A 20,241-nucleotide genomic window follows, 5' to 3' on the forward strand; every position below is an offset into this window, starting at 1 on the left:
GGCTGTCAAGGCCGCCCGCCTGCCTGCCGGGCGGGCAGGGAGGGGCGCCAGCCAGCTCTTCGACTGATGCTACCCGCCCCTGCTCCCACTCTCCTCTCCCTCTCTGCGCCTGTGTGTGAGCTAATTAATCTCAGCCCCTTTGGGAAATTAGAACGCTGCAGCCGTGGCCACCTCAGCCTCGCAGTGCCTGTGCTGCTACTGGGCTCTGCCAAGACCCACTGTGGTTTGGGGGCACGGGGTGGGGGATGGGGGCAGCAGGATGAGCTGGGCAGGCATGAGTCACCTGAGCACCCCCACCTCCTGACTAGGGAGCTCTGGCTTTTCAGCTTCCTCCCTTCCAGACAGCATCCATAAGAACATTAGGCAATTGCTTTGCTGGGGTGAAACTCAATCCCCAGCACCTCCTTGCCCTGGTCCTAGGGCTGGTATGGTCATCCCTCACCCCACGTTCAGTATCACTGAGGGGTCCTCCTGCCTGCCCAGTTTGGGCTGATGGAGATAGATGTAATTATGGAATTTTGCTTGGGAAATTAATTTGAAAAAGTTAATTAATTGGTGGTTCCGGAGGTGGCAGGCTCCACGCCCAGTCAGTCCTACTGACGTCAGTGCTGACCCGCCTGAGACGTGCAGCTTCCTGGGCAGGCTGGGGAGAGGGACTCCAGTGACCTGGTTGGGGACAGTGAGGAGGAAGAGGCAGACTAGTATCCTGACCCAGTGTCGGCTCCTGGGAAGTGTTTGTTGACTGGACGTGGTAGGTGAACTTGGGCATCCTGAGAACTCAGCCACTTGTTAGCATGTTCAACAAGCCATTGTCAAGCTTTTGTATGCCAATTCCAGTGTCTCAAGTGCCCATAGCCAGCATAGACAGCTGAATGTTTAGTCCACTTCTTATAAACCCCTTTTCTCAAAACCTTTAAAGCTGTACCCAAAGCCTTTTCTAAAGGGTTCAAGGGACATTACAGATCCATTGTGCAGATGGAGTAACTGAGGCCCAGAGAGGCTGTGACTTGCCCATCTTTTAAGCTCTATCCTCCAGCAGGATGGTGTAGGGGGTGTATAAAGCTTAGGCTTCTTCCCAGGGGAGGAATACTTCCACAGGCAGCCCCCTTCCAAGTGATAGGGGCCTTAAAGTTGACTCTGTTCCCTAACCCCGCTATCAGACATGTGTGTTGCCCTGTAGGGGCATGTAGGGGCTTCTTCCACCACCTCACCTAATCCTCAAGATGACCCGGCTGGTTGAGGCAGGAGGCCTCGTGCCCCAAGGCTGCCTTTGGTACCTAGAGACTCTATTTCTAGTACCTCCCCGCAAGGGCTCCTGACTAAGTTCTAGTGTCTAGAGGAGCAAAGTCTTTGTGCAGACAGGAAGAAAGGTCAGGGCTGGGGCAAGAGGTAGCCATCTATAGAATAGGAGAATGGGAGCCAAATGGGCTGTTAGGACAGATCAGGGATACTGACCCGCAGGAGGCCAGCAAGGTGAGGAACATGGGCTCTCAAGAGGTTTGGACTTGTTCTTCCAAGTTGTGTGGCTTGGGCAGGTTCCTTAGCTTTTCTGAGATACTTTCCTCATCTGTTAAATGGGATGATCACATAAGCCACTCTGAGTGCTGTGGTGAGGCACAAGGCAGTAGAATCTCTTGATTCAATCTCTTGATTCAATCTCTTGAAGTGTCTGGCCGTGGCACCAGGCTGGGTGGGAGAGCAGGGAGCCAATGGGACTGTGCTGCTGCCAGGGCCTGAGAAAGTCAGCAGGTTTTGGAAGGGAATCTGGTGCGTGTGGTTGGACAGAGGAGCTGGAGGACACAAGAAGAGGTGATACTTGTGAGGCATCCAGGGGCCAACAAGCTAGCAGCCCAGAGCCCTGGGGCCCTCTGGGGGGGGGGGGGGTCATTCCGAACCACATTCACTTGTTAGCTTATTCCCTCAGGACCTCCCCACAACCCAAATGGGCCCTGCAGTTAATTGTGTGGGCCTCATCTAATAGTTGCTCAGAATAAAAGTTCCCACCACGGGCAGGCTGAGCTGGGCACTTTGCATCCCATGGCACTCTGATGTGGTCTGTACTGGATTTCTTCAAGGTCTGACTTGTAGGCTTGGGTTTAAGCAGGCCATCCTCATTCCCTGAGCATCCTGTGTAAGCTGGGTATAGGGCCAGAAGGGAGAAGCTTCCTTTACCCACCTTACCTCCTCGAAGCTCTGTGGTACTGCCTTTGGCCATTGGCTGAGTGTTCAGGGCTCTCTGCACAGAATGTTAAAAACTTCTGTGTGTATGTCTGTCCGTAGGTGCCACATAGAGCCCCCTAGACTGGGAGCTCCTTGAAGGTGGGGTCCATGGCATCTCTCTGTACCCCATGCCTAGCACAGAGTTAGCTCTAAATAGGGGCATAGGGCTTCTGTTTTGCTATTTTATAGGCAAACAAGTTAAGGCTCTGTGAGGACATTGCTCAGCCAAGGTGAACACAGCCTTTTGAGGGGCAGAGCTAACCTGGCCCAGCTGGATGTGGGGCTGCTGGTGCCCCCTGGGGACTTTGTGGGTCTCAGCACCTTCCCTGACTTGCCTGGGGCCTGCAATTCCTGATCCCCTTGGTAGGCAGTGTTCCCCATATCCAGGCTTAAGCCCTGTGCTTCTGAGAGTGAGGAGTGAGAGTTCTGGCATCAGAGTGTCAGAAGGCAGATCTTAATCTCTCTAAGCCTCAATTTGTTCATCTGTGAAATGGGGATCATGGTACTTTCTCCCTGGTAGAGCTTGGGGATGGGAAAGTGGTTACAAGAAATAATGCATGTGTTCTTAGCTCCATGCCTGGAACTTAGTAAGGACTCCTTAAGAGTTCTGCCATGGTTATTATTATTGTTGACGCTATTATTGTGTTATCGTTACATTATTATTCATGCTCCCAGGGCCCTAGCTGCTGCAACGGCTCTGGGCCTGATCACAGAGCTCTGGTCTGCAGAGAAGGAGTTACAGTTTCTAATTAGTGCCCCAAGGAGAGGGCCTGGGTTTTTATTTTTGCTGGAGGATCCCACCTGCCCAAGGCTTCTCCAGCCCCTGTCATCCCCTCCCCAGCCTTAGGTAGGGGGCCTGGCTCCAGGCAAAAGCCTCCCCAAATTTCCTCTGCCACTCCCCCCCCCCCCCCCCCCCCCCCCCCCCCCCCCCCCCCCCCCCCCCCCCCCCGCCGCCTCGCAGACCTCAGGGGCCATGAATCATTTATGAGGCAAAAATGAAACCAATTAAGGACAAACTTTGAAAGCCTCTAATTGCTGCGCCTGGTGGCACCGAGGAATGAGGGGAGGCAGGCCTGCTCGTTGCGGAATCTCCTTGGCCCGGTCCTTCCCAGGCTGCGTGTCCCACAGCGTCTCAGGGCGCCGCGTCCTCCCGCCGCCTCCCGGCCGGTCGCGGACGTGCCTGCGCTGCTCTGGCTGCTGCGTCTGCCGCCCCGGCGCCCGCCCGGGTCCCAGGCCGACTAATTAGGCCCGGCTCCCCTCCCCGCACCGCCCGCTCCAGGCCCGAGGTGATGGCGGCTGTTCCTGCCGTTCTGGGGCCTGTGCCCCAGAGCTGGCCGCGTTTCTCGGGGCGGGAGCCAGCGCGGCTCGCCTGGCTTAACCCAGACAAGCCCAGGACGCCCTGTCCCTGAACTGGGAGGCTGGGACTCCCCACGCCCCCACTTGTGGGGTACAGGCCAGGGTAAGCTCCCGTGGGTGCCAGGGCACATGGCTGGACAGTCCCATTCAGTTTCGGGGAGAGAGGCGCTCTGCTCAGCGCAGTGAGAGTGGAAGGAGCCCAGTGAGAGTGGAAGGAGCAGGAGGTGTGGGGGGTGTGTTTGTTTGGTGGGGGGGTTGGCTGCTGAGAGGGAAGCGGGGAGATGCAGGGCGAGGGGTAGGGAGGGAGTATGGAGCTCCTGAAGTGTTGCAGCGGAATCCACCTCATCCTCTCAGCTTTGTCAGGAACACGGCGACCTCATGCAGATTCCTTAGCCTTAATTTCCCTATTTGTAAATTATCAGGACTGACCAGTCTTCTGATTTGAGATTTGAGGGCCTGGGCGTTATATCGCCTACTTCCTTCCCTCTCTTGTGAGCTCTGGGAGGGTGGAGGTTGGGGTCTGGAGTATGGACCCAGCAGGGCCTGCCTCACTGCCCTGAGCTCTGGGCATGAGTGACCAGCCTGCTCGCTGTGCTGAGGGCCAGGCAGACCCTGGGCACTCAGGCACGTTGTTTGCTGAAACCAAATTTCTGTGCTTGTGTTTTTCCATAATTATATTAGCAGGTGGGATTTTTCCTCGGGGAGGCAGTGGGAGGGGGAGCGCCATGGCAGTGTCCCCGCCTGCTCTGAGCGTGAGCTCACACTCAGCTCTGCCCGCCCGCCTGTAATGATTTTTTAATTATGCAGCCAGTGCTCGGAATTGTTAATCCGCCTCCAGCCCAGCATCCCCTCCTGCAGCTCACGCCCCATCCCCTCATGGTGTCCCCAGAGTGGTGGTGCCCAGTCGGGTGTCCATCACCGATGCTTAAGACCCCCATCACAGTGGGAGAAAGGGTAGGCCAGGAAGGGCCTCAGGGGTATCTCTGCTCCATGAGCATGTGACAGAACTTGGTGGTGGTGGGGCCTGTGGCTCTCTTTGTCCTCCTTCCCTCCTTTGGCCCCAGCATGGCTTGAACCCTCCAGGATAGCTGTGGCTCTGGACAGGGGCAGAGGAGTGATCAGTGCCCACCCCGAGTGACTTGGCCACACCCATTTCAGGGACATTAGCCCCACTCTCCAGCCTTGTGTGACCCCAAGGACACACACAAGTATGATCTTTGTCTCTGTCACACACACAGTCACACTCTGCTTCCCTTGCACTCAGACTCACAGCTACACAAGCACAATAGCACGCTCTTTGTTTGTCACACACATAGCCACACCTGAGGGCCGGGGTGCCCTCAGGAGACCACAGTGCTGCCTCCCATGGCCTGCAGTGCCCTGCCCCCACTCCCTTGCCTTCATACCTCCCACCCCCACCTCCTAACTGGGCTGCACTCTGAGGCCTCCCTTCTCCCACCGGGTGTGGTGGCTGCCTGTTGTGGCTGGGGCCTGCCTGGACATCCATCGACCTGGCCTGGGGGAGGTAGCAGGGGGTGGGGGCCGTTCTGCAGTACCGTGGCGGCGGCTCCTCTCCAGGCGCCCAGCTGTGGCATCTGTCAAGGTCAGATAGCGACTCCGGAACCAGCCGGCTCTGCCCCATGGCCCCTCTCGCCTCATTATTTTTGTGTTCCGGGGCTGCGGCGACACCTCCCTCCTTCCTCCTCAGCCTCCTGCCTCATGCCTGCCTCCCCCACGCCTCTGCAGGGAGGGCCTGCGGTCTGGGGGCTTTTGTTTTCCAGTTTTTTCCACGCTCAGGCCAGGCAGGCTGGGTAAGATGCTGGTCAGAGCTGTTAAGACTTGAATGTCAGGCAAGGAAGGTGCCTCTCTCGGGACTGGGACAGGCTTTTGGCTAGTGGAACCCTGGGTTGGTTTCTCAGGGGGACAAACTGAACGTGGGTGGAACCCAACCCCCACCACAGCCCAAGCACACCTGTGGGTAGCTTCCTGTTTCCATAGGGGCCCCAGCACCTGGCACCAGTTCCTGTCTGCACCATCCCCATCCCAGTTAGGCCCCACATTCACATCTCAGAACCCCTAGAGGCCCTGATACAACTCAGTGTGTGTGCACACGTACGTACACACACACACACACACACACACGTATACACATGGCAACAGTGTGTTGACATTCATGGGCTGGAAGAACCCACAAACATCTAGCCACCATGTAAACCACTATCTTGTACACACATGCACACTCAGGCATGTGCTTACATCCACAGATGTAGATAACACACACTCCACTTGTACACACAAGGAGGTCACACAGTCAGACATTCTATCTGCACTGGTTTATAAGCCTCCTGTCTACATCAGTATTCAGACCCACAGAGCAACATCTAGAGTCTGTGCACTCACACCTAGGCACACCCACAGTCCCCAGACGCACACTCATGCACACAACATGCACAGTATCTGATACACCTCCTAGGAGGATACAGATGCAGATATACTGGTCTGTAGTGCTGTTCTTCATGATATGCACTCCAGCCAGGGCTCACTCACTGGGACTCAGTGTTCCTTGAGCACATTTATACCATCCAGGTATTTGTCCCTGAAATGCTGAAGTGAGCTTGAGGCCTCCCCCTGTGATGTGCTCTGTGTGTCCAGGGAGCCTCTGGAGAGTGGGAAATGGGGTTGACAGAGGGGACTATCCTACCAGCCCGGTCAGCCTCTCTATGTATGCCAACCTGGGCCTAAGAACACCAAGATGGAGTGAGATGGGGGTGGGGTTCCAGGTTCATATGGTGGACTTGGTGGCTTCTGGCAGAGAAGGCAGGCCCAGGTGGGATGGCCTCTCAGGTTCTGTCCTGGGTCCCTGGCCACCACCAGCCCCCCATTTAGGGTGTGTAAGTGTTGGGGGAATGAGACGTGGGGAGACTCCAGGCCCCCCGGAGTCTCTGGGGTAGTCCTGGCCGTCCACTCACTTCCTCCGCCAGCTGTGGGCTGCTGTGACCACCCTTGAGAGGGGGAGGTAGCTGGAGGTTTAGCAGTGACAGGGCCCCCACCCCCCAGGAAACTCAAAACCCTGGGCCAGCCGCGGGTGGCGGGTTGGGGCAGGCACAAAGAGGGCCTCTGTGCGGCCCGGCTGGGCTGCCCACAGGATTCTGGGGGAGGAGGCAGGAGCCGGTTTCCGTCCCATTCTGCTTCCTGCGGAGGCCGCCGGAATGCCCGGAGCTCTCTGGCCTAGCTTGGCCCGTCCGGCCCACCCGCAGCCCCTTCCCCTGTCTTTTCCTGGGCCTTAGGGTACAGCTGCAGAGTTCTCTGCAACAGTGCCTTCACATGTTCGCCCAGAGCCTGAGAGCCATCCTCCAGAACCCATGGGAAACCTAGGGGGTTCCCCTCGGCTGGGCTGAACGGGACCTCATCCTCCAGCCATAATCCCTCCTTCCATGTCCCTCAGAGCCCTTGGCCAGCGTTGGAGAGCCAGGCCTTGGAATCACACAGACCTGGTTTTGCCTCATTGACCTTGTAACCTGTGGCAGGTGACTTTACTTCCCTGAGTCTCACCCTGTAAATGGGCGACAATACTAGTTAAAGAGTTACAGAAAGAATTCAGTGAGAAAATGTGTGTAAAATGCTTAGAACAGTACCTGGTAGAATGAGTGTGCGTTGTGAGGGTCTGCTATTATGTCTTCTGGGGAGACAGGATTGGGAAGGAGCTAGATGCTCCTCTCCCAAATAGGCCTTATATGTGGGGCTTGGTCTCAACACTGTGACCTATTCAAAACCCCTCTCTCCAGTCTTCAATTTCCCCATCTGCAAATCACATCACAGGCAGATTCAGGTCCTCGGGGATTTGGAGGATGGGAGGGGTCACTAGAGTCTTTTCTCTGTGTCTCTCTACTTTTTTCCTCATGGGCCCCTCAGGGATAATGACTTTTACAGTTTGGGGTGAGGAGTAAGAACCATTCTCCATTTTACAGATGGGAAACTGAGGCTCAGTATGGGGGAGAGGTTCAGTCAAGTCAACAGGAAGAGACAGGATGGAGCCACAAACTTTAAGTTTAGGACTCAGTCCCCTACATGGTCCTGTTAACACCCTTGCTTCCCACACACAAGCCCCAGAAGGATAGATCCCCCTCCACTTATTCCTTGGCTTGACCACCGGGAGGGAGATCCTGAGTCAGTGAGTGTGTGAGCTCTGATCCCAGGCTAGTGTCAGCGTGGACATCACTTTGGGAAACATTAGTCTAGCTCCAGAGGGTCCCAAATGGAGAGAGCATTGCTTTCCTGTATCACAACTGTTTCTCGAACTGCCCGCTCTAAATGGGGCAATAATCATCTTCCTTCAGAAGGTGTAAGTTGTGTAGGAAGATTCAGTGAGACGAGGGATATAGTGTCTGGCACACAGGAAATCATCCCTCCTTAACATATTAACTATTATCTTCCTGGTTCCATGTTACAGACAGAGAAACACACTCAGAGGCCAATGCCAAGGTCACACAGAGAGGAAGGACTCACCTGATCCTTTCTTTCACTCTTCTAGGGAGGGAACCTGGCCTGACGGAGGTACCTAGTGAGGAAGACGCTGTCTTTATCTGAGGTGTCCTAGATGACTCCCTAGAGCTACAGGTCAGGGCACACCTCCTGCCTGGGGCCTCAGTGTTCCTGTCCATGAAATGGGCTGACCCCTCCTAAGACGGTCAAGGGTGTGGAGCCAGGGAAACAGGACTGTCTCCCCCCTGCTTTGTCTTTGGTAGTTGGTCTTGGGGTATTAGTCCTGAGGAAAGTCTAGTAGTACTGAGGGCATGTCCTACCCCAGGCCATCTGCTGGGTGTTAGCAGTGGTCACTATGTGCTTGAATGTGTGTTCATCTGTATGTAGCTGGATGTGTGCCCTGTGCTCTCTGGCGGGGGCTGCATTTCTCCCAGCCTCCAAGACCAGTGTCTCCATGTGCATCTCCTTGGGCCTGAGTGGAGCTTTTTTCCCCTCTGGAAACTCCCTAGGCTGAATCATGGAAATCAGAGACGCCACCCCTAACCCCTAACACTCCCCTCCCCCGCCTTGGCTTGCTCAGCTCAGCTCAGTTCAACCATCATAGCCTGTGGTCTGTTCTCTTCACCACCACTGGCTTGCCCACCATCAGTCTGTCGGTCCATCTCACCTCCCTAAGAAGACCAGCTCCAAAGTGAGTGGAGGGGGCATGAAGAGGGCATAGCAGGGACATCAGGAGTACACATGGAGGTGTGGGGAAGAATGTGAAGAGCCAGAGCGTGCAAGTCTGCAAAGCTGGCTGCCCAGACGATGGCGGAATGGTGGGCCCTACTGGGCTGGTGCCTCCAGGTCCTAAAGGCCCCTCTGGAATGCAGCCTCCTCCAGGAAGCCGTCTGTCAGCAGGTAGGATGGCTGGGAGTCTGTTCTAGCCAGCAAAGGAACAAGAGAGTTGGCACTTTGCTCTCAGACTTTGACCTTGGCAGTGGTGGATGCGGCACAACTCTGTAAATTTATTAAAAATCATTGAGTTGTACACTAATAAATGGGTGAATTTTATCACTTGTAAACTGCGGGACACCTGGGTGGTTCAGTCCGTTGAACATCCGAATTTTAATTTCAGCTCTGGTCATGATCTCACAGTTCATGGGTTCAAGCCCCAAGTCAGGAGGCTTCTTGGGATTCTCTCCCTCTCTCTGTCTCTGTCTCTCCTTCTCAAAATAAATAAGCAAACTTAAAAAAAAGAAAAGAAACTATGCTTCGGTAAAGCTGTTTAAAAAAATCCCACCTTTGTCCTCAGCGCCCTGCCCAGTTGGGACTCTGCCAACCTCGACCATACCTCGCACCCTCTTCTCCATTTCTTTTTTTGAAGTAAACTCTATCCCCCGCCATGGGGATCAAACTCAAGACCCTGAGATTGAGAGTCACATGCTGTACTGCATGCTCTACCGACTGAGCCAGGGACCCCTCGTCCCCTTTTCTTGAGAACCATTTTCAGGCTCATGTCCCCTTTGGTAACCTCTCCTCATCTTTAGCTCACAGGCTACCAGTCTCTTCCTCCAGAAAGGCTCTCAGTGCTCCACTTGGTCGCTCTCATTCCCTATTGGTTCATGTGACCACTGGCCAAGCTCCTGTGCTCTCCTCCAGGGCAGTGCTGGCTCTGTATCCTGCACTGTCTCCCCAATACCACAGGGCATGGGGCTGCTGTTCAGTAAAAGGTAGCGGGAGGTGTGAATATCTCTGTGCAGACAGCACCATCCCTCCCCCAGCGCCCCTTCCCCCATTGCTGTCTGGCCCAAAGGGCTCAGGACAGAGCCCTGCTGGGGATGAATCCCTGCTCCTCTGGGGCTCAGGGTGGAGTGAGGGCATTACCATCACCTCCGGTGACCTCATTGCTGGCTGGCATTATGAGGTCAGTAGCCCAGGATTCCGGGTTCCTGCCTGGGCATCTCCAACCCCCCAGGTGAAGACATTCCCCTGGGGTCTGTGACAACTCGCCCCACCCCCACAACCAGGTAAAGGTGACAGCCAAGGTAACAACCCTGGAGGGTGGGGGCAGCCTTGGGGTAGCTGGGTCACCTTGCCCTGGGCTACTTTGTCACTTGCACAGGTAGAGAGCGAAGGTAGTCCCAGAACAAGGTGACTAACACTTGGGTTCTGGGTTCAAATTCTAGCTATCCTGGGCACCAGCGGCTTGACCTTGGCCTGATACCTCTTTGAGCCTCAGTTTCTTCATCTCTCAGTTACTGGTTTCTATTTTGCTGGCTTCTGGAAGGAGTCAAGGAGGGAAAGCAGGAACTGGGACACAGTAGGTGCTCAATAAATGCTAGCAGATAGAGTTAGTTAAAGACCCTGGGTATCACTTGATGCTGGGAGCTGATTGGAGAGGGGTGGGTCTTTGTCTTCTGGGACTGACTAGGGCCTGAGAGTAGAGGCAGGGGATGGTCCCAGTGTCAGGAGAGTGGTCCTAGCTTTGACTTCCTGTCTTTCCAGCTTAGCCAGTAAGCTAGAGACCATAGGAAGTTGGGCCGCAAGGCCAGGCTCTGAGGCCAAGAACTCATTGACCCTCAGCCCTCCTCCCTATCTATCTCCACTTCCCCGGGCCCTGGGCCGGAGTGGCTGGGGCCCACCCACCCCTTGCCTCCCTCTCAGAGCTGTGGGCATATCCAACTGCTTTCTCTTGGTCCTCAAGTCCCAGAGTCTAGGATTCTCTCCTCAGGGCTGTTTCCATGTTTGTCAGACACTCCAGTCTCCAAAGCTGGGCTAAGAGCCTTGAATCTCTCTGAGCCTGAATCTGTCCATTTTCTGCTTCCCATGAAGCTCTGTTTTCTGACCTTGACCCTGTGCCCTGTTCTCTCCAAGGCCCCCTTTCTCTGACCCGCCCCTCAAGTTCTCTGTCTCATGATCCTCCCGCACCACCTGTCTCTGTTCTTCTGTCCCCATGTCCCCCTCTGCCCCCCAGCTCTCCATGACTCGTTCCCTCCTCACCACCCTCGCCCCCCCTCCCTCTGGGCTCTGTCCCCACCCGTCAGCCCCTGGTCCCAGCTCCCGGCCGGCCCGGCTCCTGCATGGACAAAGGGGTCCTTTGTGGGCTGACCGCGGCTGGCGGGGCGGCGGGGCGCTGGCTCCGCATTGCTGATGAAACGGAGCCCTTTGTTGTCCCTCCTCAGGCGCAGTATTTCTTTTTGGGGGCTGGATGCGTTCCTGGCAGGGCCGATGATGGATGCGCCCGCCGCCGCCCGCCTGCCCGCCAGCTTTCCCTCCCGCTCATTCCCGCTCCGCTTCAACGCAGCCCCAGCTCCTCCCCTGCTGCCTGGGCACTGCCAGGCCCTTCGTATCCTGGGAGTGGGTTGCTGTGTGCCTTGCAGTAGAGGGCTAGGGCCTGGGAGGAGATCCTTAGTCCTCCCCTTCCATGAGTAGGGCAAACAAGCCCTGTGGTCAGTGGTCCACTGGGACCAGGGCATCAGCTTTCCCAAGGGTCTAAAGGAGAAGATGAGCCAGGTATAGGGGCAGATTTGGAACAAGCTTAGGGGCCAGGCCTTGGGGACTAAGTAGATGTTGGTTTCTGCCCACTCTGGGCTTTGGGGACAGTGTTACCCATGTGCCAGTCCCCATTGTATTCGCCCCACCTTCGGTTTCTGTGACTGACACATCAGGGCTCTGCCTGCAGCACCTGTTTGATGACATATCACGTCCTCTGCTCCACAGCTCAGCATGTCCCAGGACATGGGGGGCCGGGAGAGGACAATCCCTGAGGAAGGACAGAAAAATAAAAGCTCAGAGAGATTCAAAGAAAGGGCCAGAGATGAACAGAACATGAGGTTTTGTCCCTACCACGAGACTCGGGATGGAGACAAAAGCAGAGAGACTCAGGCAGAGCACCAGCCCTGAACGCAGGCCCGTGCTGGAGGGAGCTGACTTCTAATTGACCTGCCCGCCCTGCACGCAGAGCCAGATCCTGAAGCTGGGAGGAGGGAGGAGGGAGTAGAGCAAGAGCAGCGTTAATGCAGCTATCGATTTCTGCCACCAGCCAGCAGGCCGCAGAGGCGGGGACACACAGGGGGGCTAGGGCGCAGACTGCTCCCCTCCCCACCTCTCCAGCCCAGAGGCTCCTACCTTCTCCTGTCTTCTCCCCTCACCATGTCTGGGGCTGCTGGAGCTGTGCTCCAGAGTAGGATAGTTGAGCTCAGATGGGCAGGGGCAATTAACTTGGGGTGACAGTCTCTAGCCTTGACCTCACTGGCCCTAGTCTCCCAACACCTAGCCAGGTGTCACTGATGCCCAGAGGGGTACTGATTTCTGAGGGAAGGCCTGAAGAGCCAGCCTGGGCTTAGCCCTCAGGAGGTGGGACAGAGCACAGCTATCCTTGGGTGTATATCATCCCCTTCCTCTTACGACGACTCTGATCTCTGTGCTACTCCCAGCCCAGCCGGGAAGCCTTGCCAGGCCCTCCTGGGTTTGTCCCAGTAGAATGTGCCAGCTTGTCCAGTTCTCCCTTACCACCCATCTACCTTCACTTGGAAGGAGCATTCGTGGGCTAGTGCCCCCTGGGGAGAGGCAGGGAGCGGTCTGGTTGTCTGCTGATGCCTGCCATTTTTGCCTCATTTAGGAGATGGAGCTTTTTTCCCTTTCCTACACTCACTCCTCCTTGTGGCCACTCGTTAGCAGTCCTGGAGCAGGGGGCCCTGTCTGCTCAGGGCCTCAATTTCCCCCTGTGTAAGTGCAGAGGGTTGGACTGGATGACCTCCCGGGACCAGGACCGGCCGAGTCCTGTGACTGGGGGATGGTGGGGTTGCCTGGGGACAAAGATGTATGTGTGCCGCCCCCAATCCTAGGGCGGGACAGGCCCGGCCAGATGTGCGCCTCCCCCTTGAGCCGCCAGCTGCTCAGGCTGGGCCTGCTCCTCCCGCCCTTCTCCCAGGGGTTGCTGGGCCATGGCAGGCAGGCAGGCAGGGAAGGGACACTAGAGAGTTAGGGCTGATGAGGAAACGGCTGCTCCATTCCTTCTGGACAGTTCCTTCCAGAGCCAAGGAGCCTAGCTGCTTGTAAGGCTTAGCCCTGGGGCCTGAGCAGAGCCGGCTCTATCCTGGAAAGGGGCACCTCTGAAACATGGATGTGGCCGAAGCACAGGCTGTGCTCCTTGGAGGGTCACACCCACTCATTCCAGCCTGCACCGGCCAGAGGCCCCTCCTGCCCACAGCCTACCCCAGCTCTGGGCTCTCACTGGGACCTCATCCCAGACCCATCTTGGAGCCAGGCTGGAGCACAGCAGGGAGGCCTGAGTAGAGACAAGAGTGGGGTCTGAGGTAATGATGACTGTGGTTTGAGAGAGGAGGAATCCTGTGTCAATAGTACACAGTGTGTCCCCCCACTCTTCCAGGAGAAGGATTATCCTCAGGCACAGTGCTGCCTGACCTCTAGCAAGGGGATACATGCTCCTTGAAATAAGGATTCCGTGGTCTATTTTGTAACCCCTGTTAGAGTCCCTTTCCTTTCCCTGCAGGACTTGTCAGAGCTTTGAGATAATCAGTATATATTAGGAGTTGCCAAATGAGGGTCTAGGAGCAGCTTCCCAGACTTCTGATCTATACTTTCAAGCTTTGCAGAGGCTGTTCCAACCCCTCTTTGTGGATGGGTCAGGGAAGGAAGACTAGAAAGCGGAAGGTGACTCTATAACCCTCTGAGATTAATAAACATCGCTAGCTCTTTCCTACCCCCAGCCCGGGAAGAAGTGGCTGCAGATCTAGGCTGTACAGACTCAGGCTGGGCTTCTACCATGACACTCAGTCGCTGTGGATCCCTGCTCAATTCTAAACCTTGTGTTCCTCATCTATAAAGTGGAATATTACTAGCCACTACTTCAAAGGGGGTCTGTGAGTCTGAACTGAAATAGTACAAATTAAAACTACCTAACCATGTTGCGTCTGGCACTTAAATAAATGTCCAGTGGGGCTTGTGGTTGTTACAATGGTGGTACAGTTGTTGGTAGCGGTGGTGATGTTGGGGAAGGAGGTGGTTACTGCTGCCCTGACCCTGTACCCTTTTGTCCCAATAGAGTGAAGATCCTTCCACGTGGACACCTGACCATGCGCCTGCCCTGAGCAGCAGGGCCCACCAGGCATCTCTGTTGTGGGCAGCAGGGCCCGGTGCTCGTCTGTGGACTCCCCGCAGTTGGCAGGCCCCCCCCCCCAGCAGCGGGCTCTGGGCCTCGGCCCCACCATGTCGAGCCTCGGCAGTAGCCCCCAGGACAGCGGTGGCAGTAGCAGCAGCAACGGCAATGGCAGCGGTAGCAGCGGCCCCAAGGCAGGAGGGGCCGACAAGAGTGCGGCGGTGGCCGCTGCCGCACCAGCCTCGGTGGCGGATGATGCACCCCCCCCCGAACGTCGGAACAAGAGCGGCATCATCAGCGAACCCCTCAATAAGAGCCTGCGCCGCTCCCGCCCTCTCTCCCACTACTCTTCCTTCGGGGGCAGTGGTGGCAGCGGTGGTGGTGGCAGCATGATGGGCAGCGAGTCTGCTGAAAAGGCTGCTGCTGCCGCGGCTGCCGCCTCCCTGTTGGCCAATGGGCATGACCTGGCGGCGGCCATGGCTGTGGACAAAAGCAACCCTACCTCAAAGCACAAAAGTGGTGCTGTGGCCAGCCTGCTGAGCAAGGCAGAGCGGGCCACGGAGCTGGCAGCCGAGGGACAGCTGACGCTGCAGCAGTTCGCGCAGTCCACGGAGATGCTGAAGCGCGTGGTGCAGGAGCACCTTCCGCTGATGAGCGAGGCGGGTGCTGGCCTGCCCGACATGGAGGCCGTGGCGGGCGCGGAAGCCCTCAACGGCCAGTCCGACTTCCCCTACCTGGGCGCCTTCCCCATCAACCCGGGCCTCTTCATCATGACCCCAGCGGGCGTGTTCCTGGCCGAGAGTGCGCTGCACATGGCCGGCCTGGCCGAGTACCCCATGCAGGGAGAGCTGGCCTCGGCCATCAGCTCGGGCAAGAAGAAGCGGAAACGCTGCGGCATGTGTGCGCCCTGCCGGCGGCGCATCAACTGCGAGCAGTGCAGCAGTTGTAGGAACCGAAAGACTGGCCATCAGATTTGCAAATTCAGAAAATGTGAGGAACTCAAAAAGAAGCCTTCCGCTGCTCTGGAGGTAACGGCGCCTTAGAGGGAGGTGTGTGGGCTCTTGTGTCTGTCTGGCAGTCCAAACCCACCCCCTACCTCCCCAACCCACTTTTCCTACTGGGGCGAGTCGGGGCTGTTCAGCCAGTCCCTGGGCTCTGGGGTTCTAGAGCAGCCTCCCAGACACCAGTTCACTGCCCAAAAAAGTCAGAGCCACATCCTGAGATCTCATTAGGTTGTAGTTTGCAGCGTAGACTTCCAGGAGGGGGCCTAGCACTTCCTAGCCAGCCCCGGGGATCCTGAACCCCTTCCTGTTATTGATGTTCCCGTATAGTCCTAAGTTGCTGACTTTCAGACATATCCTCAAGTTTCCAGTCCATAACCTAGGATTCTAGGGGCCCTCTCTTGTGCCACTGGAGGGCTTCTGTCCTGTGGACCATGTGGCTTTGAGGGGTAAGCCCTTCACTAGCCCCTTCAGAGCCTGGCCTTTCCCCTAAGGCCACCCAAGGGTAGAGCGGCCCCAGTGCCCACTGCCCTGCTCTGAGGCCTGGAAGAACCCTGCATCTAGACCCCCAGTTGACAGATTTGGGGTTTCTTAGGGCCCCAAGGTCAATCTGGCAACACAGGTAGTGGCCAGGGGTCCCATGGGCCTGGAGTGAGGGGGTTGCTATGATCTTGGGATGTAGGCAAGGCCTGTCCACTATGGGATGATCAGCTCAGAGCAGGCAGAAGGGTTCCCAAGCTGCTTTCTTTCTATCCACCCTCGTGGCAGAGCTTGTCCCTGTGCCCCCAGCCGTGGCAGCCTAGCTGCGGTGCCAGGCCTGGGTACAAAAGCATCTTTTCAGCCTGCTGTCCCGGCCCCGGCCCCGCCCCTCTATGAGTGGGCTGGACGCAAATGTTCAGAATGGTTGGAAAACAATAATGGCATCCCAGCCGTGGCTACTCCCCACCCCCAAGCCCCAAACCTCATATATCTGCTCTCCTGCCCAGAGAATACACCTCTATGCACACAGAGGCACTCCCTCTCATCTAGCGTAGACACACACATGCGCGCACAGGCGCGTACACACCCCTGCCCAGTACGCAGTCTTACTGTAGGTGTACAGCAAACACCCTTCCTCCCCACCACAGCTCCGGACACAGTACACACCGTGGCATGGCTCGAGGCACACATACATATGCTTACATGCTCCCTCGACAGAAACATGCACACGGCCCCCGATGCCCCACAGCCACTTGGCGCTTGTGGCCTCTGGACCCAGGGGAATGGGTCTTCCTGTTTGGAAGGAGGGTTCCTGGACACAGTGGCTCGGGGGGCCTCAGGGTGCTCCGGGCTCTCCAGCGGGTCAAGGCTTCTTCTCTGGCCTGGTCAGGATGGCAGGAACTCCACGGGGTGGCTGCCTTTACTCCATGCCCGTCCCTCCGCCATGAGGCCGTCCACGGGGGAGCGTCTTTGCATCAGGCCCCACCGGACCCTGACTGAACTCTTCTCCTTGTTTTTGTCTCCCGCCCCCGCCAGAAGGTGATGCTTCCGACGGGAGCCGCCTTCCGGTGGTTTCAGTGACGGCGGCGGGAACCCAAAGCTGCCCTCTCCGTGCAATGTCACTGCTCGTGTGGTCTCCGGCAAGGGATTCGGGCGAAGACAAACGGATGCACCCGTCTTTAGAACCAAAAATATTCTCTCACAGATTTCATTCCTGTTTTTATATATATATTTTTTGTTGTCGTTTTAACATCTCCACGTCCCTAGTATAAAAAGAAAAAGAAAAAAAATTTTAACTGCTTTTTCGGAAGAACAACAACAAAAAAGAGGTAGAGACGAAATCTATGAAGTACCGAGACTTCCTGGGCAAAGAATGGACAATCAGTTTCCTTCCTGTGTCGATGTCGATGTTGTCTGTGCAGGAGATGCAGTTTTTGTGTAGAGAATGTAAATTTTCTGTAACCTTTTGAAATCTAGTTACTAATAAGCACTACTGTAATTTAGCACAGTTTAACTCCACCCTCATTTAAACTTCCTTTGATTCTTTCCGACCATGAAATAGTGCATAGTTTGCCTGGAGAATCCACTCACGTTTATAAAGAGAATGTGGATGGCGCCGCGTCGAAACCCCTCTATCCATCCACGCGTGCAGAGCTGCGGCGAGGAGCTCGCAGAGGGGGAGGGAGCGGCCCACCCACCCCTGGGCCCAGTCCGGCCGTGCTGCCCTCGTGGTACCCAGAATGGGATCCCCCCCGACCCCGACCCCGACAATGATGATTTTGCAAAAATGAAAGTTCTGTTCCTTTATCCATTGAGATCTGGGGAGCCCATGTCTCGATATTTCTGATCCTGGCTACTTCCCTTAGAGAAAATAAGTCCTTTTTTTCTGGCCTTGCTGATGGCAACAGAAGAAAGGGCTTCTTTGCGTGGCCCCCTGCTGGTGGGTGTGGGTGCCTGGGGGGCCCCCTTGCCCACGGCCAGCTTCCTGCTGATGAACATGCTGTTTGTATTGTTTTAGGAAACCAGGCTGTTTTGTGAATAAAACGAATGCATGTTTGTGTCACGAAGCACCGCTGGCTTCTTGCTCTCGGGTTTGGGGGGCTGGCTCAGGGGCTGTTGCTGGGCAGGGGTTGACTGGAGCCACCTTGAGAAGGAAGAAGGATGGCTCAGGGATGTTTAGAGTGGGGATCTCTTGGGGACCGAGATCCTGCGGTACCTGAAGGGGGTGAAGCAGGAGCAGCTGGCCTCTGGCTGACGAGGTGAAAGTGTTGTTAAAGTGGTACTGGAAGGTCTCGTCTGCCCGGTTGTACCCATCACCCCAGAACCTGGACCTCCAGAGACCTTCACTCACCTGGGGCCACCTTCTCTTTTTACATAAAGTTGTCGTCGGGGCCTGATCGGCGCGGAGCACCCTGCAGTACTGGAGGCAGGGCCCAAGCTGCCTGTTCACTTTCTTTCTTTCAGGGGTCTACTGCTCCCCAACCACTGCGGTGACACCCCAGGGAGCAGTTTTAGCCCAGGTTTGTGGGGACCTGGCTGTGCCCAGAATGCACACAGAAATCTTCCTACCCCCACATACCCCTCTTCAGGCCCGAGGGCTGCTGGACTGGGGCTTGGGGGTATCCTTGGCTTTGGTTCTTGTACGACTTTCTCCACCCCCAGAAAATGTGTTGGCGCAAGGTTGTCTGCGACCTCAGAGGCCAGATGTCTGGGGAAATCACCACAGAGCCACATGGTCTACGCCTAGGCAGCCTGAACAGGAAGGAGTGACAGCTGCATGGCCCCCACCCCTGCATATCACAGAGGCCGGCCTGCAGGATGAGGCCTATCATCCACTTGACAGGGAGGCCTTCTTCCCACCCAGCTGCTTTGAGCCTGGCTGAGATGGAGGCTAGACTTGAGGAAGGACTTCCTGACAGTGTTGAGGCCTCACTTCAGGTGGGTGAGGGCTTTCAGGATGAGGCAAGGGGCAACTTCTGAAGCAGAGTGGGCCGTGAGCTGGGTGAGATGAGCTGCCTCTGCCATTGTTCCTGGGAGGAGAAAAAGCAGCCCATGTTGGGGGGGGGGGCTCTGACCCCCAACCCCTTCCCAGTGTCACAAGCTCCCTTAGAGCACCAGGAGCTCAGCAGCCTGGCCTGGCACAGCGGGGGCAGGCGGGGGTGGTAGGAGGCAGCTTTCAACTCCAGCTCTGCCTGGGAAAAATTCCCTTTCATGTGGCTGCCTGTGATCTCTCCAGGCGGCTCTGCCGAAGGGGGGCGTCCAGTGGGGAGCAGGGGGAGGTGTTGTAGCCAGGGGCACCCTCATCCCCTGCACGAGGCAAACTGCAGCACCTCTGGATCCTCGAGTAGGTCGGGAGGGTCCTCCTCGGGGGCGTCAGGGTGGGAAGCCTGGCCAGCAGGGGGCACCCAGGCAGGACGCCCCCGCCTGCCCCCGCCCTGCTGCTGGCAGTACACAGGCCACAGATGGCCTCGGCCAGCCCTCATTGGCATGCCTACAGGTGTGGGGTGGACGGCTCCAGTGCCAGCCCCAAGGGGGGTGCTGTGACTCAGCCAGCCTGTACCTTTTAGTGTGCCAACCCAAGGCCCAGCCATGGCTCCTGGGCCTACCCCTCAACACAGAGAAGCCCTCAGCTTGAAGCCCCTCACCTCTTCCAACTTGGGCCCGTGTGCTCTGCTTGCAGAAGTGGTAGGCCAGCCCCTCTGTCTAGAGGAGATGCAGGCAGGAGTGAGGGTGGCTGTGGGCTGAACACATGATGAGACCTCAGTTACCTCATCTGGGAAACGGGGACAATAATCGTCTCTCCTGCATAAAGTTGCCTGAGGATGAAATGAGATCACTCTAGAGAAGGGCCTGGCTCATCACAAGCACACGGCCAAATGGTAGCTGGTGTTGCTATTTTAAAGCTGTTCACCTAAATCTCACCAAGATGCCCCCCACCTTCTGCCCAGGGTGTGGGTCCTCCCTAAAGCCCTAGCCGCCTCACCTCCTGCCTCCCACTTCTCCCTGCCGTGGGCTAGCTGCCGCCCCTGCCCACGGGCCCCAGCCCTGGCCCAGCCCTGCTCCAGCATGTCCATCTCTGCCCGTTTCTGTCTGGCTCACTGTCTCTGAATCTCCATCTTGACGGTGTCTCTTGGTCTCTGACTCCTCTTCTCTGTCTCTGTGTCTTGTCATCTTTCCACATCTCTTGAGTCTCCTTGTGTCTCTCCCATCTCTATGTGTCTCTCTCTGTATCCTGCACCTCTGTGTCTTCTGCCGAGAGCTCACCCCTGCTGCTCTCCTGCTGACGCTCTCGGAGAAGTACTTAGAGACAGGCTCCCTGTGGAGCTGTATGTCCAATTCCCCTTCCTAGGGGTGCTCTCCGCCCCCCCACCACTACAGTTGGGAGCCTGACTTCCTGGTGACTGGGAGCCTTCAGCCCATGCTCTCATTTCCTTCACCTGGATGGCAAGGGTAACTGGGGGTACACCTGAGGCTAGAGACAAACCCAGTCTCCATGTAGTCGTGTGTGTGTGTGTGTGTGTGTGTGTGTGTGAGAGAGAGAGAGAGAGAGAGAAAGAGAGAGAAATAGACTTCAAGGCCCTGACAACCATGTGAGGCCTT

General features: G+C 56.6%; 1 protein-coding gene across 5 annotated transcripts in view; it reads left to right on the forward strand.

The window, feature by feature from the left end:
* CXXC5 (CXXC finger protein 5) overlaps positions 1 to 17,708 on the forward strand; it is a 34,694-nt gene extending 16,986 nt beyond the window's left edge. For 3 of the 5 annotated variants that reach the window (XM_039252749.1, XM_039252747.1, XM_039252746.1), the window contains exons 2-3: positions 14,108 to 15,189; positions 16,678 to 17,708. In XM_039252749.1, the coding sequence (XP_039108680.1) occupies positions 14,272 to 15,189; positions 16,678 to 16,722 (963 nt within the window). In that variant the 5' untranslated portion in view covers positions 14,108 to 14,271 and the 3' untranslated portion in view covers positions 16,723 to 17,708. Of the gene's footprint in view, positions 1 to 8,644; positions 8,959 to 10,017; positions 10,068 to 14,107; positions 15,190 to 16,677 lie in introns of those variants that run through there. The other 2 variants (XM_039252750.1, XM_039252748.1) reach the window with 2 other exon arrangements.
* Positions 17,709 to 20,241: the final 2,533 nt, after the last annotated feature.

Source organism: Hyaena hyaena, unplaced genomic scaffold (assembly GCF_003009895.1).
Source record: "Hyaena hyaena isolate Hyena2069 unplaced genomic scaffold, ASM300989v1 scaffold_426, whole genome shotgun sequence".
Classification (NCBI taxonomy): domain Eukaryota; kingdom Metazoa; phylum Chordata; class Mammalia; order Carnivora; family Hyaenidae; genus Hyaena; species Hyaena hyaena.